Here is a 17,043-nt window from a genome sequence, read left to right as displayed (position 1 = left end):
CAAATAGGAATTTCTAAAATATAATACAAAAAAAAGTTCAATTATAATACAAAATTATAATGCAAAATATAATGCTCAGTAAAGTTATAAAACATACCAGTCCTATCAGAGCATATAATTTCAAATTGTAGTTGCCCTTCAACGGATAGTAAGTAGATCGACAAATATGTTTTTTCTTTTGTAAACCAAAAGTTTAACAGTTAATCATTCTGAAACTAACAATCTAATCGTAATTTATTTCTATTCGATAAAACTCCTAGAGCATTTTTACACATTTTCGTAATTTCAAGTTTCTAAGTCTTTGATTCTAAGTCTCAAGTTTATGAGTCTAGATTTTGAGTAGCAAATGTAGTATAAAGCAGAAAAAGAAAGAAAAAAAAATTAGAAAAAACTTTGCAAGAAAGCGCTTAAAATTTTAATGACTTAATTTCAACTCTGCAGTTGCATTCCAGTGGCCCATATGGTATTTTTCCATCAAGTTAAACAGTTAACAAACCTCGAATAAATTATCGAATGTCATTTTATTTTTATTCCAGCTTCATTCTTGATTCCAGCGTCATAGCGGACTCTGGAGAAATATGATATATTTAGGTAGATGTTCATAATTAGAGGTCGAAATGCACATGCAAAGAGCAACTTTTCTTTCGTTTACCGATTACGTGAGCATGCGCATTTGGTCTGACGAAGGAATTAACGGTATTTTTAGATTAGAGGGTCATTTTAGAAGTGAGGCGCTGGACTCTTGTAAGATAACTAAAATTGAAAATGCATCACGAATATTAACGGGAAAATGGCCGTCAGCGCGGACGTCGGATTTGAAACATTCGTTGTCCGCGGAGAATTTTTGTCCGCGGAGGAGGGGCGGTTTTTCGAGCCCTGGTATAAGGGTTTTACTCACAAAAAGCACAAATTAAGCAACTATCTAAACAAGTTAAGCATTCACTATATAATCTCAAGAAATAGAAGAGCAGACGATCTAGCCCAACGACCTGCGCGCGAAGTCGAACACTTTACGGTAAAACAGTTTAACGAGGACCGATACAGCCCACCCTCGATCCCTACGCAGGCCGATCAAAGTGGTCACCCACCCGCTTACTGACGGGAGCCAGTGATGCCTACTGGGAACAGTGTCTTCAAAATCAGTTCACAAACGGGACATAAAAAGTGGACGGTTATAAAATAAAATGAAATGAATTAACTCTGATTAACCGTAGATTATATTTGAAGTTGCTACATAAGACACAAGAACATACTTTCTCTGAATAAACATACCTTTTTTACCGACGGATTCGCATTCTTGATCCTCAAAATATGGGGGGGGGTGTAACCGCAATCTGGTAAATAAGGTACCAGTAGTTTGGCCAGGAGTGTGGTCGAAAATCTGCACCCCCAAATGCTAATTTCACTTTTTTCTATTTAGTTCTATCTCGAGAATTTTTTTAAACCATTCGAAAGATTTTTCCTCGTAATTTAAAGATTCTTTCATCCTAAGATAATCCCATGTAAAAATATTTTTTAATAATTAATTTTTAATTTTATTTTATGATAGTTGACAACATTATTTTAAAGAATATGATTTGAAATGGCAAAGTACGAAAATGTAAACAAAATCGGTCGAATTGTTTTGTACTTTTTTTTTTTCTTTTTTTTTGAAATTTGATAAATCAGAAACATTTTAACCGATTGCGCTCAAACTTTGTATTTTGCCGTATAAAATTGCATTCTTTAAAATGATATTAAAAAATTTATATACCCTACACTTCAAAAATTTTCGACTTTATTAAATAATAAAAAATTAATTAAAAATACTTTTTACCTGGAATTTTTTTGTATTAACGAATTTCGTAATTGTGAGCAAAAACATTTAAAAAATTTTTTTAAAAGTTTCGAAAATTTCCTTGATTGTGGGCTCCTTTCCCCTCCCTCTATATTTTGAAAGTCAGAAATAGAAAATCTCATTAGTGTTTCTTATATTATTTTATCGCTATTGTTTCAACGCAAATTATAAAAAGAAGCCTTTTTTTAAGTTTATAGTTTTAAAAGGTTCGTGTCCACTATAGGGTGTGAGTCTGCAACTAGGAACCATTATTGACAGTTTGCGAAGGTACTGTTCACTGGTTCTGTTTTTATATTTTATTTTATAACTGTCGTTGAGCAACCGACCCAATCTTTGAGATTACGACTACTAATGTTCAACTCCGTCGCCTTGTCATCTAGAACCCTATCCAGAAGACAGGGGAACTCCTGGATTAAGTATTAGGATAAATTTTTCCTTCGTGGAAGACTTTTTGATGGAACTAACCCGCATTTGCGTTGCATAGATAGGAAAACCACGGATGCCTCCCATGGTTAGCCTGAACTCAAGGGGACTCTAACCCATGATCCGTCTACCACTGAGGATAATTCACTTCAGCACTGTGGTTGGTGCAAGCCGGATGCGGAATTCGTATCAACCCACCATCGCTTTGATTCGAACCCGGTTCACCTCATTAGAAGGCGAACGCTCTATCTCCTGAGTCATCACGACTCAACAGGTTCTGTTAAATAGATACTTTCGTGTGTTAGCTACCTCAGCGATTCGGTAGTTCGGATTTCATTTTAGTGAACTATGGTCATCCCACCATGCAAGTGATTAGCCAGTCTTGTCTCCAGACGTGAATCCGATAGAGAATGCTCGGGACAGACAAGATGCTGTTTTGATTCCACTGTCATTAGACGATCTGGAACAAGAGTCCCCCTTAGTTCAAAATTACAAGGCCAAGAGATCCCATACATTTTCAGGGCTTATTAGATCAGGCCTGAAAATGAATGGCGGTATCGCGCAGATTTAAATTGAAAAGATGATTCATTGAAGCAAATTTTGATGCGCGAAGCCATATTATTATCGCGTGAAAATAAAACATGCAATAACTCATTGAGCAGTTATCGTTTATTACAGAAACCAGAGAAAATGTTGGGTACAGCCGCGTTTTAATAAATTTTCTTAATAATTCTTTGTTCCCTCTTTGGAGGACGGTGATAAGGCATTCTAAATTGACACAACGCCTCATCGCATATATTAAAACGTGTGAAATACCCATTTATCTAATCATAAAAGAATGTCTTTTCTTCTAAACATACAATATCAAAGACGCAAATAGTTTACCAGCTTACAGGCGGACAGCATAGAAATTTCTAATGATTTGGTTAATCGAAGCAATCATTCAAATTACTTTCGTTTCCTTTTTTTTCTTCTTTTTTTGTTGATTGTTTGTTTGTTGGACCATTTTTAAAACAATTGAAAAACCTTCATCAAAGATGAATATAAAATAAAAAGTTTAAATAACTCGTTTTTCAAGCAGACCTAAAAGGTGAAAATTGTTTCATTTTTTGTCAGAAAAACTAAGCACCTTCCGACAAACATCAGACTTTAAAATATCTTTTAATGCCCAATGACATAAAATATTCATTGGAATGTAGAAAAATAAACTTCGGTTGCCCTTTTAAGTTTTCTCGGTGATAAACTATTCAAATTATTGGTGTTTGCATGATAATCGATCACTATTTGTAGAAAAAAAAATGCACGCTTTGTACTACAGAATATAATTATTTTTAAAAAATATATAAGACAATGATGTTTATTCTTAGCTTTTTCAAATACAATTTATAAAAAGATTCTTAAGAGCCGGCACTGCCCTAGTGTGCCCCATGCGTATAGACGGTACTTAGTGTACCAAATAAATGTAAATATTGATTTTAAACTTTTAACGTAAATGTTCATTTACTTGGTTATTTCGTCTAAGTTCATTTAGTTTTAGTTAAAAGACCCTTACAAATGAAACTCATTATCTTGTATATTTAATAATAGCAAATAAAGACACATTTTACTTTTGACGAAGTTGCTAAGTTAATTTATTAACCATTAGATGCGCCAATGAGATATTTAGCACATTTTTTTATTTTAATGTTAACATATGTTGTACTAAACATTTAAATAAGTTCATTCCGATACCATGCAAGCATATAAGAGACTCTCGTTTAACCCTCGCTTGAGAAGGATAAGTTTATTTAGATATTGTCTTGATTTTTGACTGTAAGATTTTAAATACTTGAAATTATACTCATTTAAAAATGGGGACCAGCTGGTTATGGGAGACTATTAATAAATAAATAAAAATTATATATATATATATATATATATATATATATATATAAATTATATAGAACGTGCAAAATAGTGCTCCTTTTTTTAATGAGAGCCATAAGCAAGCAAACATCGCTGATGTTATTCTTAAAAAATCTCAAAAAAAAAAAAGTTTTACAAGATTGTCTAAGTTTAATATTTAAATGCTTTCACTTGTCAAATCGATTCAATCCATTTCGTGAATTTTATTAAATTTTAATGTTAAAGCATTTCATTGGCTCGTGACTGTATAGATCCAATTCTCTAAGCATAAGCACCACTAAATGATAAATTTTTTTAGCCCATCGAATAATTAATTTCAGAAACCAATCTGATTAACTCCATCCTATAATCACAATAAAGTTCTAGTTAACATTCTTTTTCTTCTACTGCGGAAGCTCTATTGTTGCCATGACAACGAGAATAAAAATCGTGTGCTGCTAATAAAAAAAAATCACATTGAAAATTATATTTAATCCACCTACGTATCTGAAAGTTGTTCCTTCGACCGTTAGCCTATTGTCGCTCACACGAACCAAGTACTCGAACTGCCACAAAAACAAGTATTTATAAATTTCAATTTTAGTGTGTATTGTTTATTACGAAAAAAAATAATGACCTTTTAAAACTCATGTTCCGGACAATACAGAAACATTAAAACTATTATAAGTTTAAAATAAATACACAAGTGGGCGACCTTTGTGCTAAAATACAAACTAAGGTAGACAACGTTAAAGAGCACAAAAATATTCTCTTATTTTTGTGCTCTTTAACGTTGTCTACCTTAGTTTGTATTATAAGTTTATTGAAATTGTCTCTTAGTACAAAAATGCAAGCTGACTCAATTGAAATGAAATTTCTAATAAGTATACACACTTACTTGTAAAATGATTCACAAATTGCTATTATCGAATCTTTAGCGAAAAACTAAATCTTTTAGCCAGATGATTGTCATAATATAAGAAAGAACCTGTAAAAAAAAAGCACTGTTTCATACGATACACCATGACTTTATTTGTACAAGTACTTTAGAAAAGACTACCATCAACAAAAGGGTAACTAAAACTAAACTCAGCGGCGAAACAGCCCATAAAGGGCCAAGGCCTACTGTGCCCATCTCAGTTTTCTTGACCTTGGGCTCTGGGGTGCAGGGGCAGATGTTCCGGTCAGGTGGTCAGCAGAGCGCGGAACCCCCAGTGTTTAGTTCCCAAGCATGCTTGGTACTGATTTATCGACCCACTGAAGGGATGACTCAACCTTGCCCGGCCCGAGGATCGAACCAGGGACCTGTGGCACGACAGCGCGAAGCTCTACCGCTCAGCCACTTGCATCAGGGCTACCAGAAGGGTAACAGCTACAGTAAATTGGCTGAAAATGCATTGGATAAAACTAGATTAGTTGAAACATTTCAAGTATGACTTTGACGAAGAATTTAATGTCCTTAATATACGAAAATGTGTAAAGCGTTAGACCAGGCTTTAATGGGGACTTATATGACGGACTTGTTGAAATTCATTTCTCTTATTAAACCAATATTTCCTAGAAAGAGAGAAGGCCTCAGCACGGGTTACCATCAACAAGAAATTTGATCCTTTAATAGTCCAAACATAATGATATCTTTCGTGATAACCACCACTGCGCAGCTAAGTACCCCGTGTTAAAAACGATAAACTAGCTAATTTATTTTTCTGGAATTTGAAAGCGATAATAAATTACAAAACGATGGGTGATCTAGTTGAGCCTTCGTTATTGTTGTATTTTTTAAATGATCTAGTTACGCCACCGAGGTTTTTCAGGTTTGATTTGTTCTTGAGTATGATGTTTATTATTTGGTTGAACTGTTATGTTTAAGATTATTAAAAAGTTGTTAAGTTTTTAACGTTAGTATGGTACTTTTTTCAAACAGAGTTGCGTTTTAATTATGTTCTAGTTCATGCTTTAATATTTCAGTTGCGTTTTTATTCAGTTCTAGTTCGTGTTTTAACAGCCCGAACGTAGCGACATCTTTCTTATTTTCAACCACTGCGCAGTTTATGTTCGTTATGTCTGACTATTAAATTGATCCTTGCTGAGGTTCTCTTTCTTCTAAGGGGTGTTGATTAAACACGAGTGTTATAAAACTTTATAGACATGGCTCGAATGTAGCTAATGAAGAAGATATCATTCATATAGATGATAAAACAAAGTGTAACACTCGAAGTATGATGTACCAGTAACAGAACAGTTATTATTCATTTCTGCTAAAATCTTTAATGAAACATATTTTATACAATAAAGTTTTACCAGAATAAAAAATATTCGAAGACTGAATTTGAATGAATAATTTTCTTTCACTTATGAAAGCGATTAACTTCCTTAATCACAAAAAAATTATAGCAATAATAACAGTTACTCGAAGGATATTTCATCTTGTACTTTCCATATGTTGTTAGATAAAAACCGTATTTTTGAATTTTGAAATTAAGAAGAATTTAAAAAAAAGAAAAACAATACGTGCTGTTTTATCATTTTTCTCAACTTGTTGTTCTTGGTAAGTTCCATCAAGAAGTCCTCCACGAAAGCAAATGTTTCTGAATACTAGGTCCAGGAGTTCCCTTGTCTTCCGGGTTGAGTTCAAAATTACAAGGCTACAGAGTTGAGCATTAGTAGTTGTAACCAAAAAAGGTGGGTCGGCTGTTCAACGACAGTTATAAAACATAGCAAAAAAATCTTGTTTTATGGAGTTAATCGTTTTAGTAAATGATTATTAATGGTGATTTCTAAACGTTTTTCTAAGCTTTCATTTTCCAAACGTTTCTCAAGAACGAGCTGACTAAAATTTTTGAACTATTTTTAGGTTTGGTGAGAAAAATTAACCCTTTCATCAGTCAGGACGCTTGCATAAATGCTTATAAGAGACTCTTCAATTTTATTATTCTGTTTAATCGAAATTTGAATGCTGAACATTAATGTTTGTACCATTTAGATCAGCTACAGTCTTCTTGCCACTCAGAAAAAGAGTCTCTGTTCTACTCTCACATGAAATTGCGTTAACTAAAAACTTCTTATAATTGAAGAACCGTTTTTTCTCGAAAGGATTTGTAATAAAATACTAGCATTTCTTGAAACTCACAAAGAAAATATCCTTAACACTAAACATACCATGACCATAACCGGTCAAGTGACCGTTTAAGAACTTTCGCATCAAAAATGCGCTTATCATCTTATCGTTTTTGCACATTGGACTTGATGACTCTTTCTAACAATTATATACACTTGATAGTCTATATATATTGTTTTTTTGGACTTTGTGATCGGATCAGAAATGACGATGTAATGCATGTTCAACGTATTGCATTCGATGAGTTGCACATTTCAGCAAAGGCTTTTGCGTAGTGGGTTCAAACAGAATCACTGTGAATTCAAATTTCAAGAAAGTACCTAAAATTTCAGATTGGCATTTTTTGTGCGCGAAAAAGTGACAAAAACTAAATGTTTTGGCAAGTAGCTTGTACTCTCTTTTGATAGCTTTACTTCGTTTCTAACTAAGTGTTAGTTTTTACCTAGAAAAATGTCGAAACAATCAAGACCGCACAAGTTCTTAGAAAAAATATTAATTATAAGAATAATTATAAGAATTATAATTCTTATATATTTTTATGATTATAAAAATGAACATAAGAATTCTAATTCTAATATATTCTTAGAATTATAAGAATAATTATAAGAATTATAATTCTTATATATTTTTATGATTATAGAAATAAACATAAGAATTCTAATTCTAATATATTCTTAGAATTACAAGAATAATTATAAGAATTATAATTCTTATATATTTTTATGATTATAAAAATAAACATAAGAATTCTAATTCTAATATATTCTTAGAATTACAAGAATAATTATAAGAATTATTGAAATAATAATAATTAGAAGAAATATGTTTGCGGAAAATGTACAATAGAAACACCTTATCTATATATGTAAAAATTTGGTGAGCAATGAATTAAAATTCTTATTCTTTGTGCTTGTAATGCATAAAAATTGGCAATATACTATATTGTATAATTATAATAAAGTTTTTTTTTATAGTTTATTTCCTTCCTAACATCCATATTTCATACATTCAATCAAGAAACAAAGTTCCCGGCTATGGTAGAATATTAAGTGTTGGTCTGTTGAGTGTTAAATGATTCACTTTATTGATGTTTTAACATTCAAAATGTGCAGTGCTTAACAATGACTATTTCATTTTCTATTACGCTAATAAACTGATATTTTGCGGTATTTATTTGTCTATTTTTGACCTGGATAATATATTTGCATGCCCCGAAGAATTGAAGCCATTTAAATCTTTCTCTTGGCGTGAAATAAACAGTCCCAACAGCAATAAGATATCCCCCCCTGAGAACACAATGGATTCATAAATTAGCTTCTTTTCCTTCGCCCGTCAACGAATAAAGCCAATAAATCGCCTAAGAGCGAGCCAAACCTAAAGGGATGGTTGCATTTAATTGTTGATCTAAACGTCGCGGAAGACCGGCCATTGTTTTTCACCTGTTGGCATAAAGTGTTGGGGCCGCCAAAATGAAGCTCGCCTTTTATTGATGACTTGTTGACTCTTTAGGGAGGGAAGGAGTGTTCTTCTTGTTCCGGTCAATTTGTCAGGGAGGACAGGGAAGTGGAATAGAATGCAGGAATGAAGACCATTTTTTCTGAAGTGAATTTTCAAATGACCGTTATTTCCATCTTGTTTATGAAATGCATGCTCCACAAAAATAATACAAATAAAAAAAAAAAAAAAAGTTGTGATCGCCATATTACGATTGATCCATTGATCAAATGCTTTTCATTTCTGGATTGGCATCGTTAATCGCCTCAACATTTCAAATCATGGGTTGCTGTCTCTATTGATGTTTGTTCGTCAGATTGATTTTCATATCATGCCTGTTTCAAGACGTCACGAAATACTTTAGCATTCATATTTATATTGAAATCATCTTGAAGCTAGTCATTACACGTTAATAACAAAAAGAATATAAAAGTACTTAAAATTATTGTTATTCAAAAACATGCTGGCTAGTAAAAATAAAAAGAATAGCAGCAGTGATCGGTATAGCAACGCATGCGCACTGTTTATTCTTGAACACAGTTGAAAAGTGTGTGGACGCCATCAAATCTAAACCAAGGCTCACTTTGCCAATGGGTAAAACACTGTATCACTTTCAAAGCACTAAATTCCTATTCCAATGTTTCATCATAAACCTTTAATTATTATTAAAAGAAAAAAAAAAGCATCATAAGGAAAGTTGCATTGCTTCTATTGAAAGTCCATTAATAGCCGTTGGTAGCGAGATAAAAAATTGCGAATGAATCACATTGCATAATAGTTTCCTTACACTAGAGTTTTTTTAAACGTATTTTCTCTATGTACACTAAATGAGGATGTGACAACAAATATTTTCGACATTCAGTGGAGATTGTCAACATTGTTATTTTTTTCTTTCAGTTCCTATTTCATTCACACATGAATTATTTTCTTTAAAAGCAGACATTTTAAACTCAACGCAATTCCAAATGAAGACGCTGAATTTGTAGTTTTGCTCCGATTAACAAACATAATATCTTTCAACAGTAACCCAAGAAATATCAAGGAAAAATAAATGCAATTTTTACACTCAAAATAAGATCATAAATATTTTTTTAGTCATTTATTTATTTATTTATTTTCTTATTATTCCCCTACTGACTTGAAATCATTTGTAAGATGCATTATTATTTGAAAGTGTTCATTTGACTGAAATCCCTTCCAAAAATTAAATTTCTTTTAACACTACATCTTTCATTTGCAGCAGCAGCTGTCCAGTCCATTTGTTATCCACAACTAAAAGACTGACTATATATATGTTACCGGCAAAGTACGAGACGCCGGCATTCTATAGAATGCCTAGGCATTGCATATAATGCCGGATGTTATAGTATTGTATATAATGCCGGATGTTTAGGAAAGGTATAAAATATGAGAAGAATTACATACTTTCCCTAGGCATTTTATATAATACCTATACATTCTATAGAATGACAAATGCTATTTAAGCTAAGTATAAAAAAAAAGTCCTGATGAGGTTATTATGAAAATGATGTGCATTTTAAAAATGTTATTCTGGAGAAAAAAATGAGAGTGCCATTTAAAAATGCGTAAAAAAAATGAGAGTTGTACAAAACATAATTTACGCCTTTCTTATTAAGGGAAACAAAATTTTCATAAAAAATTAAGAAATTAACCTACTTGTTGCAGCATGAAAGGTTTGAACGACATTTTGACGAATCGGAGATGTGTTTTTATATATATATATATATATATATATATATATATATATATATATATATATATATATATATATATATATATATATATATATATATATATATATATATATATATATATATATATATATATATATATATATATATATATTATATCACCCCCATTAGATGCATTTCTCCATCTTCGCAATAATAAAATTTCTTGTCATATAGAACAGTTTTCTTATACAAACCGTAAATTATTCACTTAAAATACTAAAAAGTGCTCTATACACTATAACTATATACCCAAGACAAAAGAGGTTAAGGGGTCATAGTATATGGGACATCCCTTTTATCGTAGCTCATTTCTAAAGTCTTTTCCAAAGAATAAATTCTGGGCCTGCGTTTAAACCCCACATTTTAATTGTTTACGAAACATTTTTATCGACAAGTATAGTTAACTAAAAATCTTTAGAAAGTTTAAGATTTTCTATTTAAAAAAATTATTCAGATTATTTTTAGTCAGGATTATCTGAATCTCTGCAACAAACGAATCTCACTTTTATTTGTGTTTATTTCCTTTTTAATGTTATGTTTATTGTGTGAACAGCTTGTAACTGCAACCGTCACGCACGTCGATGTCGTTTCAACATGGAACTGTATAAACTATCTGGTCGGACGAGTGGGGGAGTGTGTCTGAAATGTCGACACAACACTGCTGGTCGACACTGTCACTACTGCAAGGAAGGATACTACAGGGACAACACAAAACTCATCTCGGACAGAAAAGCCTGCAAAGGTAATTCTCATCACGTTTTTTAACTATTTATTCACTTAACTTATTTTTCCTTTGCTCTTCTTATCATTATTATATTTTTTTTAAAAAAATTAATAGCGATAAAAAATTGTTTTCGAAGTCAAAATTCTTACTGGAATAAAAAGAAATTTCAAGAATTAAAACAATTCTTCATATTGTTTTTTTTTTTTTTTAAATCAACTTCAATAAAATTTGCATTTTAATCATTTTTTAAAAAAAAATGGAAATAAAGCTGTTTTCAATTGAAAAAAAAAGAAATTACGCTTTTTATAAAATTTAAAATAATATTTTACTACAATTTTTAATGATAGAAACTACAAATAGAAATAAGCATTTTTTACGGGATACTTTTCTATTAACTAGTTTTCGTAATTTAATTTTGAATAAGAAATATAAAATTTTTGAAAAACTTGTTTAAGAAATATGTTTCCTTTAAAAAAATAATTAATTAAAAGGCATAATTAATATGATTATAATAGTATAGATAATTTAATATGGAATAAAATTATAATAATATAATTAGTAATGAAAAATTAATTATGGAAAATACAAACATATACAAGCATTTTTTACATCATACTTTCCTATTAGCCAGAATGTCCAAACCGAAACATCTAGCGCTGTAAAGATCAGCATCACCAAGGAGTTGAGAAAGAAAAAAAACTTTCAAAAATGCCTCATTTTGAGATGCATTCTTAATTCTATAAATGATGTGTGTGTAATACGCCATTGATTGGCCCCTTTTTTTTTAAATAGTCCTGTGCCGCGTTTAAAAAAAATTTAGTCACGAAAAATAAAAATCACAAAAATAGATTTCACCCTTCCAATTCCAGTGTTCGCTTTTGCAAACGCTTATGAAAAATGATGTTCCGCGTTCGGTGGCCCCTCGAGCGTCAAAGAAGAAAATCATGACTCTTTTTTCGGGAAGCGTTTAGCTTCGCTCATCAAAATAGACGCGTGAAATAAAAGAGTTTTTAATTCATTTGAAATGGTCATTTCCCCATTGCATGTGGGAAGTGCCCTTTCTCTATACAGAAATGCCATAAAAATCCTCCTTTACCACGGATTTCATCTTTGATTTCAGTTTTAGACGTCATACATCTTCCAATCACAATAAAGCCCTACACCTTTATAAGTAGTAAAAAAAAATAGTCTTTATTAAATAGTTATTATACGTCATCCACCTTTTCTGTTTCCAATTGTAAGGCAAACATATGTTTTAGTGGTTTAAATGGGTAATAAATCAATTTTTGGCAAATTCTGGACATCGATTGTGAACAGTTTTAGATCCAGTCCCTGCACAAATTACAAGACGCACTGTAAGATTCTATGTAATGCAGATCGGTTTCATCCGAGTGAAAACAATACAGCTGTATAGATCACGTGATAATTATAATTTTACATAGAATCTTACAGTGCGTCTCATAATATGGCCAGGGGCTGTACTTCGACTTCTTTTTTGTAGAAATAGGTAAAAAAGAATCATAAATATTTGATTTCTCATTCTTTTAAAGACAATCTTCTTTTTTTCTGTCTGAAAACGAATGAACGAACGTGTTTCATCAGTGTTGCCATCCCCCATTTCCAAACTAATTCATCGTTTATTCCTTCCCTCAAAATTCCTCCGATTTCTTTAAATAACTATAATCGTCTAGCTTTCTTGCCATAAAAGCACAATACTACAGAAATCTCTTAATTAAATAGGAACTTCATGACCGTTCAATAAATATGATAAAGTTTTAGAGTGTAGCGAAATAAAAGGGATTTTGTTCTGTGCATTCTCACAAAAAAAAGGGTTTTTTTTTCACGAGAGACCGCGCATGGGATTTAAGGGATTTACTTCCACTGATTGAAAAGAAACGATTTGCTGCATTTAATTGGTGTTACACATATGGATACCATTTTTTTTTTCCCTCCTCGGTTAGAAAACGATATTGATACCACTGAGTTTCGTACTACTGGTAGCATATCTATTACAAATGAATAGGAGTAAAACTATTATCTATCTCTTTTATTCAACCTAGTTTACGACATCGAACGTTTAAAGGGCAGAATAGTTTTACTGTCCCTGGTCAAATTATTCGACGCATTATAAGATTCTATGTAAAATCTCAATTATCAGGTGATAATATAGAACTTTATTGTTTTTACGCAACTATTTGCACTTATTTACGTTCGTGTAATAATTGGTTAACATTGTAATGCAATGCGTTCAAAATACAGTAGAATCCCGATTATCCGAGTTAATGTGGACCACGACAAACTCGGATAACTAAAAAACTCGGTTAAAACGAAGAGTATAAAAAAAGAAAGAAAAAGAGTTGGTATAAATGTAATATATTTAAGAAATATAAAATTTATACGAGTATACCACATATACTTCCTATTATTATTAAAAAGCTTACTTGAAAGAACTTAAAAAAGTATACTTTGCGAGAATTAAAGAGTTTTTACTTAAAAAAAGTCCTTAATCGTTTTTTGTTTTACATAACTTTGGTGCTTTTCTGCAGCAATGTTTCGCCATTTTTTTGGGATAACAGGAAGGCTGGTGTCGCCTCTTTTTGTTGTTCTATGTATTCAGTAGCATTTTCGACAGCTTTAAGTTCATCTGTGTGAGAGATTTTCATATGTTGATTTTTATCGTCACTGCCTTCATCATCTTCGCTAGGTTCATTTTCATTATTGACGATATTAACGATCATTTCATGGGATCAAGTTGTTAGATTTTGTTTTCCCGAGTGTTTGGAAGATAAAATTCAGATTTATTTTTCAAATTTATGCGGTATTTTTAAAAATAAAAAATAAACTAGAACGAAAATATCATTAAAATATTTGATAGCTCGGTTAAAGCGGAAACTCGGATTATCGGGACCCTACTATATATACAAATAGGAAGTATATGAAAAATCTCCTGATAAAAAACCCATTACATGTATGTTTAAATATAAAAGTATTGCCTATAAACTCTTGCAAAACATGCAATTATTGAAAAAGTACAGTGCGTCTTATAATTTGATCTAATTATTATAATATATTAATACAATGCTTGATATAATAAATATTCTATATTTATGTAATATATCTTATCTTATCGTTAAATTTATATGATATATCATCTCATTTAACCCTCTGATACACCCACGTGAGCAAGTGCAAACCGCGTTAAAAACAATAAAAGCTGTATAGTAGTTTAAGATTTTATATAGAATCTCATAGTGCGTCCATTAATATGGCCAGAGAATGCAATTCAGAAACCCAGAAAAGGACATAAATGTTGCAACTGTGAAATGTAACTGAATTTTTCTCCTTATTAGTGTCACAATAAGCCAGTTGATACATGTATTGATTCTTCAGAATAAATATTTCAGTTGTGACTCACTCTCCCCTATCCTGTCAACAATGTACTGTCAACAGGATGAAAGGGATTCTTTACCGGACTTTGGAATGTCCGGCACGTCTCTGCTGGTCACTTCAATCAACACTTCGGGACTGAAAGGGAGGGGAAGTCCTTTTTGGTTTTGCTATGGAGCACGAAAGAATGGTCCTCTTAATGATGGAATTCTTCCTCCCTTCAAAAGGCAAATCAGTTGCTGATTAATCCTTTATTGATTCTAAAATGCTACCCCTCCCCATTCCTTTCTGTTTTTACGAAATAATACTTTGCCACAGGCTGTAAAAGGGATAACTTTAACAACACTAAACTAAAGGCGCAAAAAAGTAATTAAATTCTTTTGTCGCAGATTAAAAAAAAGTCCATAATCTAATGATTTGACTCTGACATACAAGCCGTGATGGTTCGGGCGATAGAGTGTTCGCCTTCCAATGCGGTGAACCGGGTTCGACCCCTGCGATGGCTGGTAGATACAAATTCAGTATCCGGCTTGCAACGACCACAGTGCTGACGTCAAATATCCTCACTGTTGCAGACGGATCATGGGTTAGAGTCCCTTTGCCGTCAGGCTAATCGTGGGAGGTTTTCGCTGTCTTCCTCTTCATGTAACGCAAATGCGGGTCAGTTCCATTAAAAAAAGTCCTCCACGTAGGGTAAATTTCCCCTAATACTTGATTCAGGAGTTTCCTTGTCTTCTGGATTGAGTTCAAAATGACAAGGCTACGGAGTTGAACATGAGTAGTCATTCACCCAAAAATTGGATCGGCTGTTCAACTACGGTTATAAAAAAAAACATTTCGACTCCAACATCATAATCACAAATAAAGAGTCATAAGACATCAAAAAAACATAAGGAATAGTAAAAAAACAGCACAAGATAAAATACATTTTTAAAAAAGTGGAAGGAAAAAGAATATATAAATACGAGTATTTAAAAAGTAGAGAAAATATAGAAAAAATACAGAATAATGAAAAAAGAGAGAAAAGAAAATTATTTAAATAAAAAATAATTCAATAAAAATCCGGAAAAAAAAAGATATAATCTCTGCATTAACTCACACGATTATATCCGCAGAAAGGAGTGCTTTCTAATATTGTATCAATGTAACCAAAGCAAAAAATATATCAATACAATAGTGTGAGGGGCACTCTATATTATATATATATATATATATATATATATATATATATATATATATATATATATATATATATATATATATATATATTCTGTTTTGAGTGATCGATCAGTGATCGATTAACAATTTTCTCTCTTTCGTAATTTGTTTGTTTTTTCTTTATCATCCGCAGCTTGTGATTGTCATCCTGTGGGGGCATCGGGTAGAACCTGTAACCAGACAACAGGACAGTGTCCATGCAAAGATGGAGTGACCGGCATCACGTGCAACAGATGTGCAAAGGGATATCAGCAGAGCAGATCACCTATAGCACCCTGTATCAGTAGGTAGAAATTCTGTCATCATACCTATTGTTACCACTTTGCTTAAGTATTTCATCATTTTAAAGCTAAGTTTTCTCTTTAGTCAATTCCTACTATTAGAGTTCACACCCTATTATCTTCTTCAAATTTTCAATCATTCATAAAATACTTTTTATTCATTCACTCAACTTCAAATATGATTTTTTTAAACTTGTAGTGAATGATACTTGATGCTAATACAGTTTTTTTCAAACATTAGTTCATTCATTAAATAGGGGTGAGCGAAAAACGAAATGGAATTTTCTGATGGGTTAAGCGTCAGTCATTGTTTTAAATTTTACTCGAAGGGATTCAGTTTTTCACATATTTTAAAGATGACGTCAGTGATCATTTCTAACTTATAGCTCTGTTTGAGCAAAAAAATAGTTTATTGCGTGCATTTAAGTATTTTATATTTGCTGAATCAGATACATTCAATAAAGAACATTACGTGGCAACGTGTGTGGTTCACGCTACGTAATATATATATATATATATATATATATATATATATATATATATATATATATATATATATATATATATATATATATATATATATATATATATATATATATATATATATATATATATATATATATATATATATATCAGTGGTTTCCAACTGGCGGCTCGAGGGCCGCATCCAGCCCTCGAAGCTTTTTTTGTGGCCCACGAACTAAAATATATTCGTAAAAAATCTGTATGAGTTTAAAATACTTTTCTCGTTAATAAAAACCTAGTTTCTTCGTTTCTGTGAAATTAAACATACCAACGGTGCAAAAAAAAAATTATTTCTCACGTTTTGCATCCAAGAAAATATTTATTCAAATACAAAAATACTCGTGTATGTTGCTATTTTTCATTTAATTTTTTTGTACTTCGTGAATATAATTTAGCAT

At 31.6% G+C, this 17,043-nt stretch overlaps 1 protein-coding gene across 1 annotated transcript in view; it reads left to right on the top strand.

Annotated features, from left to right (window-relative positions):
• Nucleotides 1-17,043, top strand: part of LOC107455212 (netrin-1) — a 74,284-nt gene that overhangs the window by 46,015 nt on the left and 11,226 nt on the right. The window contains exons 2-3 of the mRNA XM_087164713.1: nucleotides 11,064-11,252; nucleotides 15,973-16,122. Of these exons, the coding sequence (XP_087020839.1) occupies nucleotides 11,064-11,252; nucleotides 15,973-16,122 (339 nt within the window). The remainder of the gene's footprint in view (nucleotides 1-11,063; nucleotides 11,253-15,972; nucleotides 16,123-17,043) is intronic.

This window comes from Parasteatoda tepidariorum, chromosome 5 (assembly GCF_982258835.1).
Source record: "Parasteatoda tepidariorum strain Cologne lab strain chromosome 5, Ptep-v5.0, whole genome shotgun sequence".
Classification (NCBI taxonomy): domain Eukaryota; kingdom Metazoa; phylum Arthropoda; class Arachnida; order Araneae; family Theridiidae; genus Parasteatoda; species Parasteatoda tepidariorum.
This window is presented reverse-complemented; position numbering and strand designations above follow the sequence as displayed.